At 32.9% G+C, this 23,206-nt stretch overlaps 1 protein-coding gene across 2 annotated transcripts in view; it reads left to right on the forward strand.

The window, feature by feature from the left end:
• Positions 1-23,206, forward strand: part of LOC145670719 (mitochondrial enolase superfamily member 1-like) — a 51,809-nt gene that overhangs the window by 12,130 nt on the left and 16,473 nt on the right. The window contains exons 1-6 of one of the 2 annotated variants that reach the window (XM_081739506.1): positions 68-87; positions 4,607-4,709; positions 8,735-8,850; positions 12,671-12,825; positions 15,474-15,592; positions 21,054-21,211. In XM_081739506.1, coding sequence (XP_081595632.1) covers positions 85-87; positions 4,607-4,709; positions 8,735-8,850; positions 12,671-12,825; positions 15,474-15,592; positions 21,054-21,211 — 654 coding nt within the window. In that variant the 5' untranslated portion in view covers positions 68-84. Of the gene's footprint in view, positions 1-67; positions 88-4,606; positions 4,710-8,734; positions 8,851-12,670; positions 12,826-15,473; positions 15,593-21,053; positions 21,212-23,206 lie in introns of those variants that run through there. The other variant, XM_081739501.1, reaches the window with a different exon arrangement.

The raw sequence follows: 23,206 nt of genomic DNA on the forward strand, positions 1-23,206 counted from the left end.
CATAGCTTCTAGTTTTTGAATTAACAGCCAAAACAGATGACAAATTAAGGGAAGACAACGTAGGCAACTGACGTTTATGATAAGATGGTAATAAATTTAATATCATACTAATAGCTAACGATTATTTGATGGAAGTGTTTACAATTTTGTATCTTACAAATGTTTATAATTTTCGGCAGAAGTACGTTTTCCAATAGTTCACAATTTAGAAACATAAAACATTAAATTAAAAGAAGGTAAATTAAGAAGTATTGTGGTGTTATCTTCCCCTCCAAAAATATATTTTTTTATTGCATATTCTTATAAATTTTCTTGGTCATTAAAAATAAAATGGGGGTGTGAATATTGTTTTAACCGAGAAAGGAAACTTTTTTTTTTTCTGGGAGGGAACACACTTTGCGTGAGCGATACTAATTATAATTTGTGCTTGCATTACTATTTAGTCGAAGTACATATAGTATGAGAAGTGGACCTACAGTTTAGCACAGAATCCAAATCAGATGTATCTTTTGAAACTTATTTTTTAAAGTCAGCAATCTTTTGATTGGTTTGACAGCTTTTCACTCTTCCCTACCCTAAACTAGAATTTTCATTTCTATGTACTTTTTTCTTCCCAACGCAAATCTTGTATTATCTGGTCCGTATATTTTAATCGTGACCTTGCTTTGGATATTTTTCTTCTGCAATTCCCTACATAGCTAATAGAGTGATTCCTTTATGTCTCATAATGTGTTCAATTATCCTCTCTCTCTCGTTTCCGAAATATTCTTCACTATACCCTTCTCTTCTTCTACCATTTCCAATACTCTTTCATTTCACATCTAATTTTCAACATTCTTCTATAGCACCACATTTCAAATGCTTCCATTTCCGTTTTCTTCTTCTCCTAGTATCCATGTCTTACATCCATATAATTCCACACTTCAGATATATCTTTTCATCAGCTCTTTCTTCAGTTCCATATCGTTGTTCTAGGTTAGAAGCTTCTGTTTTTCTTCAAATACCTTCTTCGACTGAGCTCTTCTTGATATTATATCTTGTTTGCTTTTATTATCGCTCGTTATTTTACTCTCTAAATAACAAAATTCCATCACCTCTTCCATCAGCTGGTGTTGTTTTTCATCTTCATTTTTCTTGTTGCATCTTATCTAGTGCATCTCATACCTTTATTTTGTTCTCGTTGATCTTCATGTTAAATTTACTGCTAAGTACTTATTGGATTACGTTTAGACCTGATTCTAATATCTTTTGTTTTGTCTAATTCCTTTCAAGTGTTAATGCTCTCTTATCTTGGACCTCGTTTAAAGCGGAGTATAAATAGCTTGTACTCTCACACTTAAGAAGGGCGAGAAATGATTAGCCCTCTGTCATTTTGTGCGAGGATCTAGATTCGGTCGCTGGAGCGAATACATGTGGTTTGGATTCTGGGGTAAACTGTATGTCCACTTCTCATACTATATATACTCTGACTAAATAGTAATACAAACATAGATTACAATTAGTATCGCTCACGCAAAATGTGTTCCCTCTCAGTAAACCAAAAAAAAAAAAAAAAAGTTTCCTTTCTCGGTTAAAACAATATTCACACCCCATTTTATTTTTAATGACCAAGAAAATTTATAAGAATATGTAATTTTTTTTTTTTTTTTTTTTTTTGAGGAGAAGATAACACCATAATATTTCTTAATTTACCTTCATTTAATATAATGTTCCATGTTTCTAAAATGTGAACTAATGGAAAGAGTACTTCTGCCGAAAATATAGGGCTAACCTCGGACCACAACTACCACTTCCACATGCACACAAACATTAAATATAAATTTACCTACTATTTTACTAAATGAATTATGTTAACTCGAGTATTTTATTTATTTTACTTTGTCACATTCTCATAAACTTTCGGCTAGAACTGAATAAAACGCCCTAGCATAACAACTTGATGTGTTAGTTTTGTTCTTTCATGGGCCTAGAGCTCCTTCGTGGCTAAGCGGTTAGCGCACGCGCCTTTGGCGTGGGAGACCCGGGTTCGATTCCCGACGGGAGCTCATGTGGTTCGGATTCCACGTTAATCAGTAGGTCCACGTCTCATATAGCCACGCTGCTGAAAGGGACGCTAAACTAAAATCAACTCAACAACTCTTTCATGGGCCTAAACACTAATAATTGTTTAGTTTCAAAACACACACACTGGAAATCACATCAGCAATTTATCTTACTCGACTATTTCAAATGTATTACTATTATATTTTCATTATGTTCACGAAGCGGGCGGTGTCAAATATAGAAGTAAGAGGGGAAAAATAGGTGACTAGTTTTCGATACCTGGGAACTATTATTCGTAATGATATGAAATGTGAATGTGAAATAAAAGCAAGGATAGGAATGGCGAAAGAAGCCTTTAGGAGGAAGAAAATTCTATTTTGTGGGACTTTGAATAAAGAGTTGAGAAAAAGACTCATAAATTACTTCGTGTGGAGTATTGTACTGTATGGGGCAGAAATATGAACATTACGCAAAAATCATGAAAAACGACTGGAAGCTTTCTAAATGTGGGTGTGGAGAAGAATGGAGAGAATTAGCTGTGCCAAGCAGAAAACAAATGGGAGGGTGTTAGAAATTGCGACGTAAGGGAGAAAAGAACGATTTTAGATATTGTTGAGAAGAGGAAGAGAAACTGGTTGGAACATTGGCTACCAAGGAATTGTATCATGAGAAACGTGCTAAAGGGTGACAGGAAAGAGAGGGAGGGGCGGAGACTACAATTAATGGACGATATCAAAAGAGAAAAATCGTACGTGAAGATCGAAGAGGTTAGCGGAAGACCGTGGACTATGGAGGCTTCTCAGTTGCGGCAAATGACCTGCCAATAATGGCAGAATACCCATGATGATGATGATATTTTCATTATCTGTAGAAATTATGATAAAAACTTTCAGTTTTTTAAAATTAATCGCCAGTAATAATTACAACTATTTTACACTTCATAATTAAATAATAAACTAATCACTGAGGAAAGCAAAACAATTTTTATTGTAAAACTAATTCTGTATAACAGTTTCGTCAAATAAAACACTATATTACTTTTATAATAAAAATCTGCTTGATTTGCTCAGTTATTACTTTATTATTTAATTATGTCTATTAGGTAGAGACAATAACAGTTCGGGATATATTACAAAACAGTATCTACAAAGAAAATATATCAGAATCTTCCTTATACAGTGGACTCTTTTTAATTCGAAGTCCAAGGGGACACGAAAAAACTTCGAATTATCCAAAATTCGAATTATCCAACAACGTTCATTTTCACATATATAACAACAAACAAACCAAAGTACTGTGCATCAAAAACATATTAATATGGTGTAGACTTTACCTTTAAAGCAGCTTATTATTTGCGTGATCGAATACCGAAACTAACAAAGGACATCGACTCCATATAATTCAAACTACGTGTACAATGGAAAATATATTTACGTACAACACTACAACATACATTGAATAGCCCAAACAATTAAACACCAATAACAATTTGAATATTCTGTTCTCACCTCATTTGCTTAAATTTGATTGTTTTTGTACGGCCAATAAATCTTCAATTTCGTGTATTGCGTGGAATACGATATTAATAACATTTGGTTGACTTTATCAATAATTCATCTTAAATTTTCTACCAATTCTGAAACAAGATGAGATTGGCACACATTCTCTATCTTTACTTCTTCCCAAACTTATCTTCATCTTTATCATTATATAGATTTTCTATTTATCTTTTGCATTACTCTTCCCTATGGCTGCATCTGGATAACTAAAAACACGTCAAAACTGTATTTCTCTGTTTACATCTCTCGAACATTAAAAATTTTCAACTGCATTTGCTTCGAATTATCCAAAACATAGGTTCAAAAGTTCGATTTATCCACGATTTTTTACTATTGCTTTCAATACAGTTTTCAAGGGGAATGGACTTCTGTTCGAATTATCCAAGTTCGAATTAACGAGACTCCACTGTAACAACTGAGGTGAAAGAAGGAAATATTCTTTACGAGAATCATTTAGCTCATGGCAGCCTCCAGATATTTAGGTTGTAGTTAAGAATCCCCTTAGCTCATCGCAGCCTCCAGGGGTTTGGGCAAGGTAATACTTCTTCGTCCAGGTCGACCTCAGGAGCAGATGTAGGTTAAGCGATCAGTGGTCAACTAATAACTTCTTTCCCCTTCGGGTCCTTATAGGTGATTTCTGGGTGGCTCGTCCTCCTCAGGTACTGTCGTGTGCTAGCTTCGTGTCTTTCCTGTTGCTTTATGTGTATCGTCTGCTGTACTGATGATTGTAAACAATAGCAAGTGTTGTATGGATAACACGTGCTCGCACTGAAAGGTGGGGATCCTTACAAAATAATAAGTAAACCTAATATAATGGAGAATTTTACCTTCATGTTTCTTGTGATTAAATTTATAAAAAAGGGAACTTAGATTATACACATGTGGCGACTTTAATGTAAATTAAGGATAGATAGAAAATAAGGCAGAGAATAATACTGAATCATAAATCACTGTGAGCATCATACTACTGTTTTCTAGAATGGTTTGTTATTTATTTATTTCAGCACACAGATCCTAACTATTCTTGCGCGTATGTTGTGATCTACACAGAAAGAGAAATTGAGGGTTATGGTTTAGCTTTCACTCTTGGAAGAGGAACTGAGATTGGTAAGACTTTATTCAGATGTTTCTTTCATGCAGAAAAGAAGATCCTAAATATCTGCAAGTTTCTATATATTTACCTAAATAATATATTAGATTCTGAAACATTTTCTTTTCTTTCTTCAAAATTTTGTGTTTAGCATTACTTTAAGATGTATACCTATTTTCTTGCAACATATAGTAGCAAACATAAAAGCTATCAGCTTATTTCCCCAATTTCTTAACTACAAATAAAATAATTAAAATAACTACAATTAAAATAACTACAAATAGAATTGATACCTATCATCAGACCATAAGCATAAATCATCCAATTATGACAACATTTCGTGTAAAACCACTTCCTGTAACATTTGCAGTAGTGTATACGATAGTTTTTCAACATTTTTCAGTCTTTCGAATCCATTTTGTACGTACAATCCATTAGCAAAATGATTACCCGAATAAGCCAATAACTTTTTGGGAGCTGGAAATGTGCTCTTGCAAACATTGAAAACATTGTATTTCTAACAATGAAGACTGAAATTTATATCAAGATTTTTAATGACTTACACGTACCAATAACACTTCCTTATAAGTAGTAAAAGAGCCAATTCAAAGAAAAGTAAAAGTACGTATTATTCAAGAGACGTAAATGTAATAATAGTATTTTATTAGCTAAGGCCCAAGGGCATAATGCTTATAATTACAGAAATAGTCTTAACCAATGCGCAAGAATTTAAAAAATAAATTGGTATACAATTGTTTCGAGATTTAGTGTTCCATCCCAGCAAAAATACTATAAGAAACGTAGACTTACGTATATATGTTAAGTGAGGTCCTACCGGCTATCGGATTTTCGTCTCACTCACCAAAAATTACAATGCTGATAATTTAGTTACAGAAGAGTCCAGGACTGATCTATAATATTATTTATGTGAATGTATCTGACCATTGATTGACTTACTACAAAAAAGAATACAGAATTTTACGAAATACTGATAGAAAAGATTATTCCTTCAATTTGCATTTAAACATTATTACCTTTCTATACAGATGCAAAAAAGCCGTATTTTTGGGACAAAGTTTTTTTTTTTTTTTTTTTTTTTTATAAAAAGCCACCCTAAAGAAACAAACACACAAAAAAAAAAAAAAAACGGAAATTTTAGCGTGTTGACTTTTCTTGACTTTCTTCTTCAAGAACCACTTTTGTTTCCCTGTAGTGGATTCTACAATTAAGAAAGTGTTTACATTAGAGTGCTTGTGAGTCCTATGTTCAGTTCGGGTTGACTGTCTTGATTGTTTTCAAACTGGCATTGTTATTTTTCCAATGTTTTTTTTAAAATAACGTTATGCAACCACCATATCCTAAATAATGTTTTGAATGCCTAATTATTTTCTCAAGTTCCTGGAAGTTATACATTTGGAAGAAGGAACAATTTCCAACTCCGACTATCTTATAGTTAAAGACTACATGATAAATTGCAGGGCAACAGAACTCACCAACAGTAATTGGCTTGACTGTTCTGGGTTTTTGTAAACTTCAAATTTTACTGAATAACGCAGAATTGTTGCCCATAAATGTTTTAAAAGATCTAGAGTACATCTCTGAAGCAGGAGGCCACGGGCGGTTGTCTGATTCACCCTATGTAGAGGGTGCTACTGGTCCTTGTCAAAGGTAACATCTAAGTTACCGAAAATTTTAGTAAAAATAAAGGAAGACATACTACGGTAAATGTTTTATTTTGCGTTATTATTATACATTAATATGCAAATACGTAAGCAAAAGAATAGTTTTACGTTTTATACTAGGATGAAGTGCTAAATTGCAGCTTCGACCGATTTGTATCAATAAAATATTTTTCCTGGGTAATAAATACAGTATATACATGAAACATGAAATTATAGTGCGTCTGGCTTACTAAGTATATTTATGAACTCTATCTTCATTTTGATGTTCACATTTTTCAAAATAGTCGAAATCAAAGAATTCTACTTTCTTTGCGCAATTATTTCATATTTAAAAATGCCACTTATACGGAAAGTATTAGGGTTCTAACAAACATATCTGTATGAAATTATATTTATAGGACTTTTACATACCTCTGAATGTGCTGGTAAGTGTCGTTCCTCTACAAAACTCAACTCAAATGTTAAGTAGCTGTCACTGCAGCGATCATTGTAGAAGATAAACACATTGTGGATATTTTAACTATAAATGCAAATGGGCGCTGCCAAATACAATGCTCGACAGATACTTTATCATGAAATTGCATTCTGTAATTTACAATCAATTATTTGCAGAAGTATATAAAGGAATGCTTCGTTTCGCGTGGCATAACGCTTGCTACGATATTGGAGAACCAGTGGATAACTTCAAAAATATAATCGGGGTGGCATGGCGTTCAGCACTAACATTACAAAATGTACAATTACCACATGTGACCAACTTGTTTTCCTTAACTGTGCACTTTGTAGTTATTCATATTGCTTTGAGCATTGTATTGAATTGACAGTCCTGACTCAAGTTTATAGTTCAGATGTCTTCGTTGCGATTAGCTCTTATAATGATCGCTGCAGTGACATCTAGTGAACCTTTGCTGAGTCTTGAAGAAAAATGACACCCACCAGCACCTTCAGAGGTAGGTAATGGTCCTATAAATAAAATTTCATAATGATGCGTTTGTTTGAATACAAATACTTTTCTAGTTAGTGGAGTACTATTGTCGATATGTTCTCAGTTGATAAAGGAATAGATATTTAAATTGATTATGGCGTCGACGGTTAGATGGAGAATTAAGCAAGAACGAAGACGATCTCAGAATCATAGACTAGTTTACTCAGTAGTATTTTTGTACATCCTAGAGAATTACATAGAGAAAACATTACATTACTTTTATTACGTTACTTTTTGATTTAAAAAAAAAGAAAAAAAATGAAAAAGTGAAAACTTAAGTACCTTTAATGAAAAAATGTCCAAGTGTTATCCCAGAAGGACGTAGCATCCTACGGGTAGTACGCACAGAAACCAAAAATGAATGGTTTTTCGTATTACCAGCAAGATTTAACTGAATTTCCATATAGTAAGCATACATAAACTCGAGCGAAAATCTGATTGGTAGAATTTAATGTCATTGTTCCTTCGTTATCACATTTAAAGCTAGATCCGTTGTTGAACACGTGAGCGAGTGTATTTATTAACTTATATTTACTCTTATAAATAAGTATAGTAAGAATAATTAAATATATATGGAATGTATAAGTATAGTACAGTTTTTCTCAAATGCAATTTATATTCTTTGCAAAGACATTCATAATATTGCATTTTGATATTGTAAAGTAATGATTCGTAAAGCGTGAGAGACGAGATTGGCAAATTTGATGAATTGGGAGTTGACGACCGGAACACATCCTCACATTTTATTGGCTGGCCAAATCGGTAAATCTAACTCAAGCTTCACGACTCCTTGCGATTGCTATAGTAATGCCCGCTTGTATACGTCTTAAATTTTATTCCGGACCATTGTTTTCGAGCAAGTGAACCTATGCACGAAACAAAATTAACGCTTGAATCTACCACCCATTCGCATCAATAACGAAAAAGGCACGTATAGTTTTCTTGAAAATATGAAATCTTTTAGTTTTACGTCCCACGATTATGCCATGTAGGCCAAAGGATACAGTGATGATGAGAATGAATGAAATGGTAGATTGAAGAAAGTGGGAGGAAGCGGGAGAACCCCGAGAAAACCCACCCAGACGGTGTTTGTCCGTCATAAAGCTCACTTGATGCGAACTGGGATCGAACCAGGGACCCTAAAGGGAATGCTTTAGCATTGAGCCGTTGCGGCCCCTAGGTATTCATTTCCTGACATACCAACATACACATTAACTTAAAAATTATAATCAAAAGGGATTTTTTTTTTTTTGTTGTTGTTGTTGAAATCCTTTCAATTAAATTAATCTGATATTGAAAAACTACAAGATAAACAGATAAACAAATTCTTACGAGTATCGTATATTTGTTCTAATATCTAATTATTATCCTTTAGTTGTACAGGCAGTGAAATCTCTGGCACCTCTCGTTGTGGGACAAGATGCTGCAGCAATATTTAAAGATTTTGGAGGATTTTGGCGGAAGTTGACCAGCGAATCTCAGTTGAGATGGGTAAGTTATCTTGATATGCATTAGTAAATTGACAAGAGCTTTTAGTCGTCTTGAAACAACCAGAAAAAAAAAAAAAAAAAAAAAAACTGGAACTATCAAATGTATGTTTGACGTAATCCGGAATCTAGTTGTAATTACGTTAGTATGTTACTCTAAAACCTGTAAATAGAAAAATTGACATCGAGTATTCTATGGTACACTTCTATCAATTCTATTCAACACTTTCGAGTTTTATTGTAACCAACCTATTAGCAATAGGCCCAAACCAATAGGTTCGGTTGCAAATAAACTCCTTTCAACGCTATAAGTGTTGAATAGAATTGACAGAAGCGTATTGCAGAATACTCGGTGCCAATTTTGGTACAGGAGACCCGGGTTCGACTCTCGGCGGGAGTTTATGTAGTTCGGATCATATACCCTTGTTGCTGAAAGGAATGCTAAACTCAAATTCAAATTAGTGCCAATTTTTCTATTTACAAGTTTTGGAGTGAAATACTAATTTAACCATAACTAGGCTCCGGTTTGCGTCACATCTGCACTTGATGATGACTCCAAAGGCAATTGAAATATCGTATACAATGATGTCCTAAACATGGGAGAGACAGTTGGGGTACAAGGTGAGATTTTGAATTCTGCAACAGTTTGGATGATCTTAGTGATTTCATTAACAATTCTGTGGGAAAAAACCTACAAAGGAAGTATGTTCTTAGGGATAAGGATTTTAGGATAATTTTCTTAGATGCATTTTTCATATTTCATTAACAATCCAACAATATGAAGTATATTAATCCACTTTTGTGCAACAATTTTGTAAAGTATTGTAAAATAAATATGAACTCGAAGTTTCGACGGCGTATGATCTGTTCATACTTATAAAGTTATTTTCGGATCCCGTCCAACTGTTCATTCCCACGTACAGAGAACACACCGTTCAACATATGGAGACAAAATTTTTAAAACACTGTTTTAGCACGATTGGGACACTGAGTCTAGTGCTTACAACGTTAGACTCACGTTCACGTAGTCCCGGGTTCTATTCGTAGTCGGTGCTTCCCAACTTTCGTCGTCCACCCAGAGTCGTGAAGCAAACTGGGGAGTCACTTGAATAAAAGACTGGAGGCCACTAGATCCAGAAAACTCGTGATATGCCTGTTAGAGATAGGGCAACACAGCGTGCTGACCAAATGTAAGTCACTAGTCTGGATGTAGTTCAGTCGATTGTTAACAGATGGCGTTGGAGCGATTCAGGCCCACAAAGGGCTGTCACACCAAGTGGTGTTTCGTGGTTTTAATAGGATTCCCCATAAAGTGTTTCGAATTTTCCCTTAAATCAAAATATAAGGATAGTTTACTGAATAATAAAGATCCAAACGCTTCCACTTTTTTTCATAAGCGGCTTTAACTATTACGTTTAGGTTTCATCAATGAGCAGAAAATATCTAATTCATTTTTCTCACAATTTTAGAGAGGGTAGTTTAATAGTGTGGGTGTGATGTTTTTGAAATGTCTCATATGATTTTCTTAATATTTTCTGAATAAATATTCCAATTCAGTTCTTTCTAGAATGTTCTACTGATAGGGTGAGTTTTCCCTCAGGTAAAGTTTTCTGAAAGCGTCTATTATAATTCTGTTATTATTATTATGTATTTTTATTTTCCTATTTCAGTAATAACTGCAACATGAGATGATTTAAGTTATGGGAACGAACATGTTTACGGCGATACCCGTACCTTTTATTATACATGTTTAGTTGGTAACAGGTTTAAAGATTTCAACTACTTCTTTTTCTGTTTTTCGTTCTTTTTTCTCTTTTCTTGTCACTCCAAATTTCAATGACGCATTTAATGTCACGATACATCCATTCTTGTGGGCACTCTTTTTGTTTGACTCCAGTATGTTTAATAATAAAGAATGGGTTACAAAAGATAGGGAATAATAATACACATTCCTTTTTAGAGTGGCCGTCTATTATAAATATTAATAGAATTACTAACTAACTTTATGGTTTATGGAACCCGAAGGTTCAATGCCGCGTTCACAAAATCTCTCCATTGACTACTAGCCAATTGGATCCAGGTTCTACTTTGTATTTCTATTTCTACAAGATCCATCTTGATATTGTCCTCCCATCTGCCCCTAGGTCTTCCTAATGGTCGTTTTCCGATTGGACTTCCAGTTAAAACTTTGAAAGCGTTCCTAGTTTCTTCCATTTTGATCTGCTCACCTGAGCCTCCTAGATTTGATGACCTAACAATATTTGGTAAACGTTAATAGATTTACGCAATAGAAAGTGAAATGCATGTAGAAATGAAAGTAAGTATGTATGTAATGTGTACGTGATTTCTTGAATTTTTATAAGATTTTTGGTAATTTTTAAACTCTTACAATTACAACTTCAACTTATGTTATAAAGTAATAACTTCATTAATTTTAAAAATCAAAATAGCATTAGCGTTGTAACAAGAAACCAATGAAAATTTATAATCAAGTAAGAATATCTGATGAAACACAATGGAACAGGATGGATAATGCGTTAAAGTTTTCATATTGATTACGCAAATGATATAATAATAATAATAATAATAATAATAATAATAATAATAATAATAATAATAATAATAATAATAATAATAATAATAATAATAATAATAATAATAATGTTAAATAAATAAATCGTTGATTTCATTGTTTCACTAATATTTCACTTGCTTTAGGCGCTGCAACCTTCATCAGAAAGTCTCCCCATATAAAGATTAAATTGACAAATTAACATGTTGCTTTTTTGTCTTTTGTTCATTATTCCACTGGATAAGCTTCTAAAAATACAATGTGATTATAGTTTGTAGGAATTTTGCAGTGTATTTACAGAAGTACTTCCAGTGGAATATTGGTGAGAAAAGGACCAAATAACCAACACAGGAATCATTTCTCGATTCAACCTTTATTAGATGAGACCTTTCGATGAAGTTTGAAGAACCTAAAGAAAGTGAAGTATTATGGAAAGGATAAAATACAATACATTTGCGTAAGGTAGAATTTTTTTTTAAATTTCTCAATTTCTCTTAGGAACAAGATGGAACTTTAAAAAATCAACTTTAATATATTGTGAAACAATTAATTAAAAATACATGAATATAGTAATAAATAAAATTATGGTTATAATATACATTATAAATTTATATTACAAAATACTATATACAATTATTATAAATGGAGGTCGAAAATATGAAATGATAATAATGGATATGTGAAAACTAGCAAACTTCATGAGAATTGACGAACAATAAGTAACTATGAAATATGTCTTCCATCATAAAATTATTTGTAAGGATCAGATACTGTAAGATCAGATTATTTTGTAAGATACTAACTCTAGATCAAGCTGCAAATACAAGATTAAGGCGATATAGATTAATAGTCTGCGCCTCATGAACAAAAAGTCTCGGGAAAGGTTGAAATGAATGAATGAACTTAAATACAAATGAACACTTCTGTAGACGACATGGACTGAATGTCTGTGCTTTCCTGCCACATTTATATGTTGTAAAATAAATGAAATGCATAAATATGTGAAGAAAACTTCATGTAGGTTAAGAAAAGAATATTTTAGTTTTAAAATTTTACTTTCAAAATATGAATTTAATTAGATAGTGTTTCAAATAGATCTCGTTCAAAATTATGGAAAAGAATTTATACTGATCTTGCTACTAACTGAAAATAACTTAATACTATTTAAGTATTTTGTTTTATAAGGAAAAAAGAGATGTTTTTATTATTACTAATAATAATTCATTATATGACTTGTGTACTTCTTTTGAAGGTAGGGCCAGAGAAAGGAGTTATTCATCTGGCAACAGCAGCTATAGTAAATGCACTCTGGGATTTATGGGCAAGAGTTGAGCATAAACCATTATGGAAGCTACTTACAGACTTAGAACCGGAAAGACTTGTCTCGACAATTGATTTTCGATACATGTAAGTTTAACATCATTCTCAAAATATTTTCTATTATTAATTTTTGTTCATTTTTCATTTATGTAATTATTTATCATAATTTTATTTTTATTTATTTTATTTATTTATTTACTAGTCTTCGATTAACTGGGGATTTCGTCCCCAGACAGCTCGCATCTCATGTTTTAGCCTTTGCTTCCGTTCTTCGCACGGCAAGAATACATTTATATCATTATTCTTTGCGAAAAATTTAAATCCTTTTCATCCTTATAATATGCATTTCAATCAAAGTGAGACGAAAATCATCCATGTCAACCCAAGTGTTAAGTGTGTTCAAAAATTCACTTCAAATGGTTTGGCCGTTTTCTCCTGATGGCGAAACTGACAAACTCGAAGTCATTTTTATATATTAAGAATAAGTTATTTTTTTTTAAAAAAAAGAAAAGAAATTATCCCTCTCTCTCTTGTTGAAACCGGAATTTTTGGAAACCTGTGGCGGAACTTTCTGAAACGCTGTGGCATACGCCCACTTGTTTTGAATAAGGAAGTTTATAGTATACTTAATTTTCATATCCCTAACATGACTGTAATAGTATGGGATTTCGAGATTTGACCGTCTTATTATACCAATTGCAACCCGCACCCCTTTTATTTCCATTTTTTTCTTCCCTTCTAAAGGAAACATCAAGAAATGCTGAAACACGTCTTTAATTATTTTAAATCAAAAGTAAATACCAAATTTCATATCTCTAGCCTTAAACGATTTCGAGACATGGTCATAATATTATAACAATTGTAACTCCACCCTTTCTTCTTTTCAGCTCTTTTTCTTCTTTTCTAGGGGGGATATATATATATATATATATATATATATATATATATAGATAGATAGATAGATAGATAGATAGATATAAGTCTGAAACACATGTTTAATTATTTTAAATAGGAAGTCCATATATATATCAAATTGCATGACTCTCTCCTTCAGAGCTTCGGAGATATGGGCATTTTACTATAGTACTTGCCACCCATGTTCCACTTCCCCTTCCTACTTCGTCGAATTTCCAAAAGTCCTTCATAAGTGGTACCTTACGTCACAAATCCTATGCGCTGTCAAAATTTTAACTTTCTAGCTTAAGAGATTTGACCTGGGCGTTGATCAGTCGGTCAATCACTCACTCAGGACCTCTTCCCTTACACGAGTTTATAGAAATTTCTTTTGTAGGAGGTAAACAACATTTTACAGGATCCTTTTAGCAGCATTCTGTAGGGTTGGGTAGATAAACATAGCCTGAAAGAAAAGATTCAAAGAACCGAATACGGAAGAATATACGTCTGTGTTTTCCAGATATTTTCCCCCTTCTTATATATAAAGAAAAATGTTTGTTTCTTTTTCCGACGTACAAATCAACACTGTTGAATCGTTTTGTAATGAATTTTGGAACATTGTTAGTGTTAGCACTTAACTCAAGCAGGATTTTTGTCATATCACTTTTGTCAAAATGTTTATTGTAAAAGAAGAGGGAGAGTCAAAAATATGTCAAAAATTGAGTATCGGAGGAGTCCCTCAAGTTGAATAGATCAAACTCAGTGTATAAACTCCTTATTGGAAATAAATTGACATGTGGTTTAACGTTTTCAAATTTTTTCTCCTAAGAGAAAAGAGAGTAATTTCTAATTTTGATATATAATTTCTTTATTCATAAAAAGTCGAAAGTGAGGAGTCAGTTGAATTGTTTAAAATTAATTTTTGAACGTAGCACTTGAGTTGATGTGGCTTTTTATCGTCAGAGTTTGGTTGGAATGCGAATCCCAAGAGAAAAGGGATTTTATGTTTATTTATTTATTTATTTATTATTATTATTATTATTATTATTATTATTATTATTATTATTATTATTATTATTATTATTATTATTATTATTATTATTATTATTATTATTATTATTATTTTGAAAGAATAACGGCTGCACCGTTTGAAGTGAAGTTTTCCACATGAATCTGGGTCGAGCTAGGCTTTTATAACTTCATTTCCGTTCAAATACGCGTCCTAAGAGAGATGAGGGGAGGGGTATCAAACATACTTTTCAAATATTTAGAAACGAGTATTTCAGCAAATTTTCTCCAAACAAAAGGGTATGGAACGTGTGACAGAGAATCATGTGATCAAGAATTTTAAACCATGACTATAAATGATGATTACAGAACTTACAGTTTCAAAGAAATAATTTCAGAAGACTCACCAGTTGTTATATCTACAAAACTATAGAATATTTTAGAAATTAATCTTTATTTCGACCAGTGTCGAAACCTCCTTAAGTTTTACAAAATATAAGTAGTAGTTCGATAATAAATCATTTTTCTCTGGTCATTTGATACAGAATTTTAATGATTTTCCTAATGACGCAAGGAAAAAAATTAACTTGCTAATAGTCGACTTTTAATGCTTCTGTGAGAGATTAGCAAGATATTCTCCACAGATATTTTAAGTGTAAAAGATATTGACGAATAAGTCATTTAACTGTAATACTGCCTTGCTCTTCTGCTTCTTTTGCTTTCTTTAGCTATTCAGTTTACCTAATAGTGAAATACTTCGTAAAATCATAGTGTATTTTTTCAACCAAAACCGTCAGAAACAAAGTACATGGAAGTGTTTTTCTTTTTTCCAGAACTGATGTGATTACTCCTGAGGAAGCTATTCAGATGCTTAAGACTATGAAACCTGGAAAAGAAGAAAGAGAAGAACAAATGAGAACAGTTGGATACCCTGCTTACACAACACAAGTTGGTATGTTACAATTAGTTACAACAAATGGAATAATAATATTCTTTACATAATCCCGAGGAGTCAGTAGGGAAGGGTAATATTCACGATAACAATAATTATTGAATATTTTTGGCAATACCTACAAACGCTCAAAAGTCAACACGGCTAATTCCAGTTTTGGTAATCTTTGAGTTTTTTTTTTTTTTTTTTTTTTTAAACGCAGAGAGCGAAAAAGTGACAGACTGGATCGGGACTTAAACCCGGATCTTCGGCATACCATGCTAATGCGTTGACCACTACACTTAACAATGCGCTTAACACATTGGCACTGTATGCTGAAGATCCCGGGTTTAAGTCGCGGTTCAGTCAGTCACTTTTTCACTCTTTGCGTTAGAATTCGGATCTATAAAGGATTTGGTGAGCAAAATAAAAAAATCGGTTGTTTCCATTTCTCATTAGGATATATAATATTTTTAGATCGTCAACAGCTAAGAAATTAAATTAAACGAAACTCAAAATAGTGTGAACCCATTTTTAAAAATCTAGTCTTGATCACCACATAATTATGTGTACTTTAATTTTAGTTATCTCAAATTTACAATCTCATTCAAGACAGAGTTATTCATGTTAATAACTGAACACCGTATGAGAATATTCTTTTAGTAGCCTAAATTAGATAAAAAGTTAAAAAAATAATCAAGGGGTCGATCCTGAGGGTCCCCGGGTCCCCCAATGCTCATGTGCCCCATGTATTTTTATGAATATGTATTTTTATTGTTATATGTACTTTTTTAATGAACATACAATATCTTACATAATATGAATTCATTTTGTCTTAAAATCCTCATATATACCTTCTTAGACCCTTGTCTGCAACCAAACACACATCTGAATGGCCCCCACAAAATTACAGAGAAATCGGTGCCCTTGAAAATAATGTCAACTGTTAATTTTAGAGGAAATTAGCCAATTTAAGGATGGCCAGTGTACAGAATATATATATATTTTTTTCGTTTCATGAAAGAGTCAAACAATTTAAACAAGTAATTAAATGGCAGTATTCTATTTTATAGTTTCTAATGTAGCTCAAACTATTTCTAAATATTTATGAAATTATAATACTAAATAATTACAAAATTTCTTAAATCAAATTATTATTTCATAAATAGAGATAAAGAAATCAGGGGCTAGACGTATGTAGTACCGAAAGTATTGATTGTAAATTGTATATCTTAAAGTAAGTTCGATCAATCATTATTGATTGTAAATTGTATATCTTAAAGTAAGTTCGATCAATCATATTTTCCATTACATATTGTATAAGAGATTAACACCCCACTGAGTTAAATGAGTGTGATACCGAATTACTGTATATGGAACTTTTGGATTGAACACAATATTCGATACAACTATTCTAAAATAAAACATGTTCAGCTTCGCTTCAAAGAAAGCAGTTAAAAGGCTTCATAGGTTTAGTTGAACTATTAAATCACTTTAATTGCTACTAGCAATACACACTTTAATGATAAGTACCGGTATATGAAAAGGCCAGTGAATAATAATGTAGAATGTGGGCCTCGAAACGACATGTGAGTAATTGAAGATGAAATTTAAATTGTAAATGGTAGGGGAAAAAAGTAAACTAAAGACAATTTCGAAAAGAGGAGGTAGGAGAATTGGCCAAATTATGAAACATGAAAGAATCAACCTATTGGAAATGGTATGGAAAGTTAGAAGGTAAATAACCCAGAGAAAGGTTGTGATTGAAATCTAAGAGTCAAATAGTACAATAAAAGAAAGAAAGAAAAAAAAATACAACAAAATGAAAAGCCTGACTCGGTGAAAGCTGCGTCAAACCTATAGAGAGATTGCTCACCCAAGAAGAAGAAATATCACACTGAAGCTTTAATAGCATGTGTTTTAAGATATAGCTTGGACGTGTATCACACGATTTGTAAACAGTTTTTCGTGTTCATTTCTCTTACAGAATGAGTAGATAAGATCATTATTCATTATAGGTATTCTGCCCTTAATGGCAGGTCACTTGCCACAGCTGAGCAGTTTCCATGCTCCACGGTCCTCCGCTAACATCTTCGTCTTTACGTATGATCTTTCTGCTTTTATATCATCCATTAATTGTAGCCTCGTTCGCCCCCTCCCTCTCTTTTCCTGCCACCAGCACGTCCCTTATAATACAATTTCTTTGTAGGCAATATCTCAACCAGTTTCTCTTCTTCTTCTCAATAATTTCTAAAAGTGTTCCTTTCTCCACCACCATTTCTAACACCCTTTCATTCGTTTTCGCTTGACCCAACTAATTCTATCCATTCTTCTCCATACACACATTTCGAAAGCTTCCACTCGTTTTTCGTCACTTTTGTGTAATGTCCACGTTTCCGTCTTATACAGTACAACACTCCACATGAAGCATTTTATGAGTCTTTTTCTCAGCTCCTTATTCAAGGTCCCACAAAACAGACTTTTCTTCCTCCTAAAGGCTTCTTTTGCCATTCCTATCCTTGCTTTTATTTCACGTTTGCACTTCATGCTATTACTAAGAAAACTATCCAAGTATCGAAAGAATATTAAAATTCTAATGGTACAGAATAGTCTATTGAATGAAGAAGTATTACAAGACAAGCAATTAAAATTATATTCAGCATTTGATGATTTCCACCGTCTACAGAAGTCAGGTTCAATTTATTAGACGACGAAATTTTCATAAAAGTAATACACATAAGAGAAGATTGATATAATTAGTGGCGGCTTTTGAAGGAAGCTACATGAAAAACAAAATGCTACCAGCTAATAGAAGAAAACTTCGCACAGATTCTCAAAGCTGTGCATATGAATACATTAGGTGAACTTTCTTCTTCCCTTCGCTTGTAGTGTTAAATTTAAATTATGTATCGAAGTGACATCTCTCAAGAGCCTACTACTGGATACAACTTACGATAGGAAAGGATGACAATGTCTGAGAAATTTAATATCAGGGGTGGACCAAGGGCTGGGCAACCCAAGCGACTGCCCGGGGCGTCACAATCACGAGACGCCAAAACCAGCCTCAAAAAGTTAATTTTATAACGTGTTTTCTACAGATTTTTTGGGTTTATATGCTTGTCAAGTAGCAATTACATCATCTTTTTCCATTCAACCATAGAAGAAAAAAAGTTTCATAGTACTAGGGGGGCTGTATCGACAAATGGAGACGTGGCATGTAGAAGAAAGAATGGAAGGGGAATTGGTATTGTTTATAGCGGGCCATATTCTTTGTGCACTTTTTCCAGGCAATGAATGTTATTGGATTTTATAATTATAAGTTAACTAACTCTATGGCTTATGGAACCCGGAGGTTCAATGCCGCGTTCACAAAAGCTCTCCACTGACTTCTATCCTTAGCTAATTGGATCCTGTTTCTACTTTGTATTTCAATATCTGCGAGATCCATCTTAATATTGTCCTCCCATCTGCGCCTAGGTCTTCCTAATGGTCGTTTTCCGATGGGTTTTCCAGTCAAGACTTTGAAAGCGTTTCTACTTTCTTCCATTCTAGCTACATGACCTGCCCACCTAAGCCTCCTAGACTTGACGACCCTAACAATGTTGGGTAAACCGTATAAATTATGTAGTTCCTCGTTATGAAGTTTCCGCCATTCCCCATTCCCGTTCCTCTTGCGTCCGAATATTCGTCTCAGGATCTTGTTCTCAAATACTTTCAGTCTATGTTATTTCCTCAGAGTAAGCGACCATGTTTCGCAACTATACAGAACAACAGGCATGATTGTCGTTTTGTAGCTTCAAATTCCTCGACAGAATTCGCGACGACAAGAGATTTTGAACCGAATAGTAACACGAATTCCCTGCTTTTAGTTGACATTTAATTTATTCGTGAATATGATTTTCGTCTGTTAATAGAAAAGGACGACAATGTCTAAGAAATTTAATATTAGGAGTGGACCAAGGGCTGGGCAACCCAAGCGACTGCCCGGGGCGTCACAATCAGTGGACGCCAACACGAGCCTCAAAAAGCTAATTTTATAACGTGTTTTCTACAGACTTTTTTTGGTTTATATTCTTGTCAAGTATCGTCAATTACATCATCTTTTTCCATTCCACCATGGAGAAGAAGAGACTTTCATAATACTAGGAGGGACTGTATCGATAAATGGAGACACGGCACGTAGAAGGAAGAGTGGAAGAGGGAATTGGTATTGTTTATAGTGGGCCATGTTCTTTGTGAACTTTTTCCAGGTAGTGAATGTTGTTGGACTTTATAAATTATAGGTTACTCTTTTAAAGTGGTAGTGGAGGGAAACAGCATATACAGCACTTACTTTTGACTTCTTCGAATTCTTCAAGACATTGATATAAATGTCATTGTTAGAGATTTTGCAGACAAAAAAGCTCGGAAGGTTATAATTATTATAATTGTTGTGAGGTGCTGAAAACAAATGTATTTAAAATTGTTTAATTTGTTGCTAATTTTCAATAATAATGCAATTTAACTTTTTATTTAGTTTTTCTTAAGATTTTAATTATCACGCCTGAGGCCAAAGGTTGCAAAATTAAGAAAATAATTTGTGTAAATTATTCTGCTGTTTTTATGAAAGAAAAAGGCATGGACACTTTGTTATAAAGGTCCCTAAATTGACTTCGATATGGTTTACTTACTTAGTACACTTATGAAAGTTAGAGGATTTCTAATACTTGATAAAACCTGTTATTAAGCTTTAGTTTTGTAAGAGTGTTCAGTTTTTTGTACAAATTCATGAGATATGTTTTATGAATGCTATAGGATCTACATAAAAAGGGTTCTTACTATTGCTGTGCCTAAAACACGTTCAACATATGTGAAATGTATTTATTGGTATTTCACGTTATTAGAATAGATTGTTACACAGTCGCATATATGGTAGAATGAATCCTGATGTTATTGATATAACAAAACAATTTACAAAATAGAAGTAATCATGTCACCATTAGTAATATTCAGTAAATGCTGTTTCATATTGTTTTTGTTTATACATATCGGTACATAAATAATAATAATAATAATAATAATAATAATAATAATAATAATAATAATAATAATAATAATAATAACACAATGTAATGGATACCATATATATGATTTAAGTACTAAACATACCTATAACATATATTTGAGTATTATTTTTTCTTTTTGAAAAATAGGTTTAAAATATTAAAATCACTGTAATCAAATGTAAAATATAGGTTAGGACTAGGAGGGGCATTAAGAAGTCACTTTGCCCGGGTGAAAATTTTGCCTTGATCCGCCCCTATTTGATATCATAATTTTAAATGGATTATGCACAAGGTATTTAACTAAATCTTTCAAAATTAACACATTATTAACGATTCACATTTACTTAATACGAAACACTTCTTTTCTTTGCTTCTTCCTGCAAGACAGAAGGAAAGTAGAATTCGTATTTTTTATTTTTTATTTATTTATTTTTTAGGATGGCTTGGATATTCTTCCGAGAAGGTTCAAGAGTTGTGTAGGCAATACCTCGCTCAAGGCTTCACTAGTTTTAAACTCAAAGTTGGACAGAATTTAGAGGACGATAAACGAAGATGTAAAATGGTTCGTGAGACAATTGGATGGGATAAAAATTTGGTAAGTTCCTTTTGACAATACTAATAATTATAACAGTAATAATAAATAATAAATAATAATAAAAGTTGAATTAGAATTGCTTATTGAACAATCAGATGTTGCAATAAATTATAAGATTCAATATATTATATTAGTACTGATCAGAGGTAAAAGTAAATCTGAAAAGGTAGGGAACGCATGACGTCAAGTTGTCCCCTGTGCCTATCTTTGCCCATTATATATATATTTTTTTTAGAAAGCGGGGAAATGCCAGATATTTTTTGGAAGTGGGGGAACGATGTCCTCCGCGTTCCTCCTCACTTTTACCCCTGTGTACGTAAGAAGACTTTCGGGGTTTTAACTTCCCTCCTTGAGCAAGATATGCAAAAATTAAACATTTACCATGTTTAGATATGTATGCAAACAACTGACATTATATGCACTTAGGAGCTTGATTCTCCACCCTTGACGAACTTCTGCGTACCTTCCTGGAATTCATTACAATTATAATCCATGCATACCTTACTTAATATATAACTGTACAATTGCATATATTTAATACAATCAAAATACACTTACTCAATATTTTGTACTCTAAACTTCGAAGTTTTTTTTATTGGACTTCCTTGACATTACGTACACAATTCTTTATTAGAAACCTGTAACTGTAGCCTCCAACTTACAAACTTCATTCTCCAATTCTAAGTATATATCAGGCATTAACAAAAAAACTGATTACTTATCAATATTTTTATTATACATGGACGATCTGCCTTCTTTGTTCACAAACACCTCTACCAATATTCTTCTATTTGCTGATGCTTGCAAACTCTACAGACAAGTTAAATCAGAGTACGATGCTCTTGCTCTTCAGCATGATGCTTCAATTCTTCTCAACAGGTGTAACTCTCGGAAACTTAATTTAAACATCTAAACATCATCTTCTCTTACGATTTCTCTAAAAAAGGAACCTATAAACCACATCTACAAAATTGGTCATCAGAACATAAATCCTGTCACCTCTTTCAGAGATCTTGGCGTTATCATTGACAGTAAGCTTACTTTTGCGGGTCATATAAGCACAATATCTTGTACTGCTATGAGAAAACTAGGACTCCTTTATCGCTTCATTGACATAAAAAATCCTAATTCCTTAAGCTTGTTCTATACGTCATCTGTTGCTCCCACTATTGAGTACTGTTTTCCTATCTGGCCTATGGCCTGCCCTACTCATCTGAAAAAAATAAATTCTGTAATTAATTTCTTTTTAGCCATTGTATCTTACCGAGTACCTCACCTCCGAACATTTTCAAAAAATGAAGTTTTAACATTTCTCAATATCAAACCTCCCCCTAGTGAGAAACAAAATTTCTGACCTAATATTTTTACATAAAATTGTAAATGGCCATATATCATGTGAACAGTTATTAAGTCAGATCAATTTTCGCGTACCCGCTAGAACAACACGGTCTAGTGATCTCCTTTACACTCGAGCTGCGAGAGTTAATATTGTCCAAAGGTCCCTTTTAAATTGAATTGTTAGCACGTCTAAACGTTTTTTTCAAATGAGCATACTTTCAGATCATCTATAAATAAACTATCTTTGTAATGTTGTCATTGTACTGTACCATCTTGATTTCAAATTGTTATTATATTTTTTTTTTTTATAATAATTTGAATTTTATTCATATCTTCACTTGATTTATAAATGTTATGTTACAAATTGTTAAAATGTTTCAGTGTAAAATGGTCTACTGCTGTATCTGAAACCTATTATAAATAAATAAATAAATAAGTCCTCCTGTGGGGAAGTTAAACACGCTCCACACGTATCAGAACAACAGACTAGTTCCGTCTTCAGTAGTAAGGTGACAAGCATAAAAATGGATGAGAGAAAAGTGGTGTGGTAAAAGTAATACATACCACCAGATAAATGTATCGTAAAAGAAAGATGCTAAAAAACCACGAGCAGAGCACAGTTTTGTTACTATTGCCACACCTAAAAAATACGTCAAA

This window comes from Thermobia domestica, chromosome 2, assembly GCF_964235325.1.
Source record: "Thermobia domestica chromosome 2, izTheDome1.hap1.1, whole genome shotgun sequence".
NCBI classification, from domain to species: Eukaryota; Metazoa; Arthropoda; class Insecta; order Zygentoma; family Lepismatidae; genus Thermobia; species Thermobia domestica.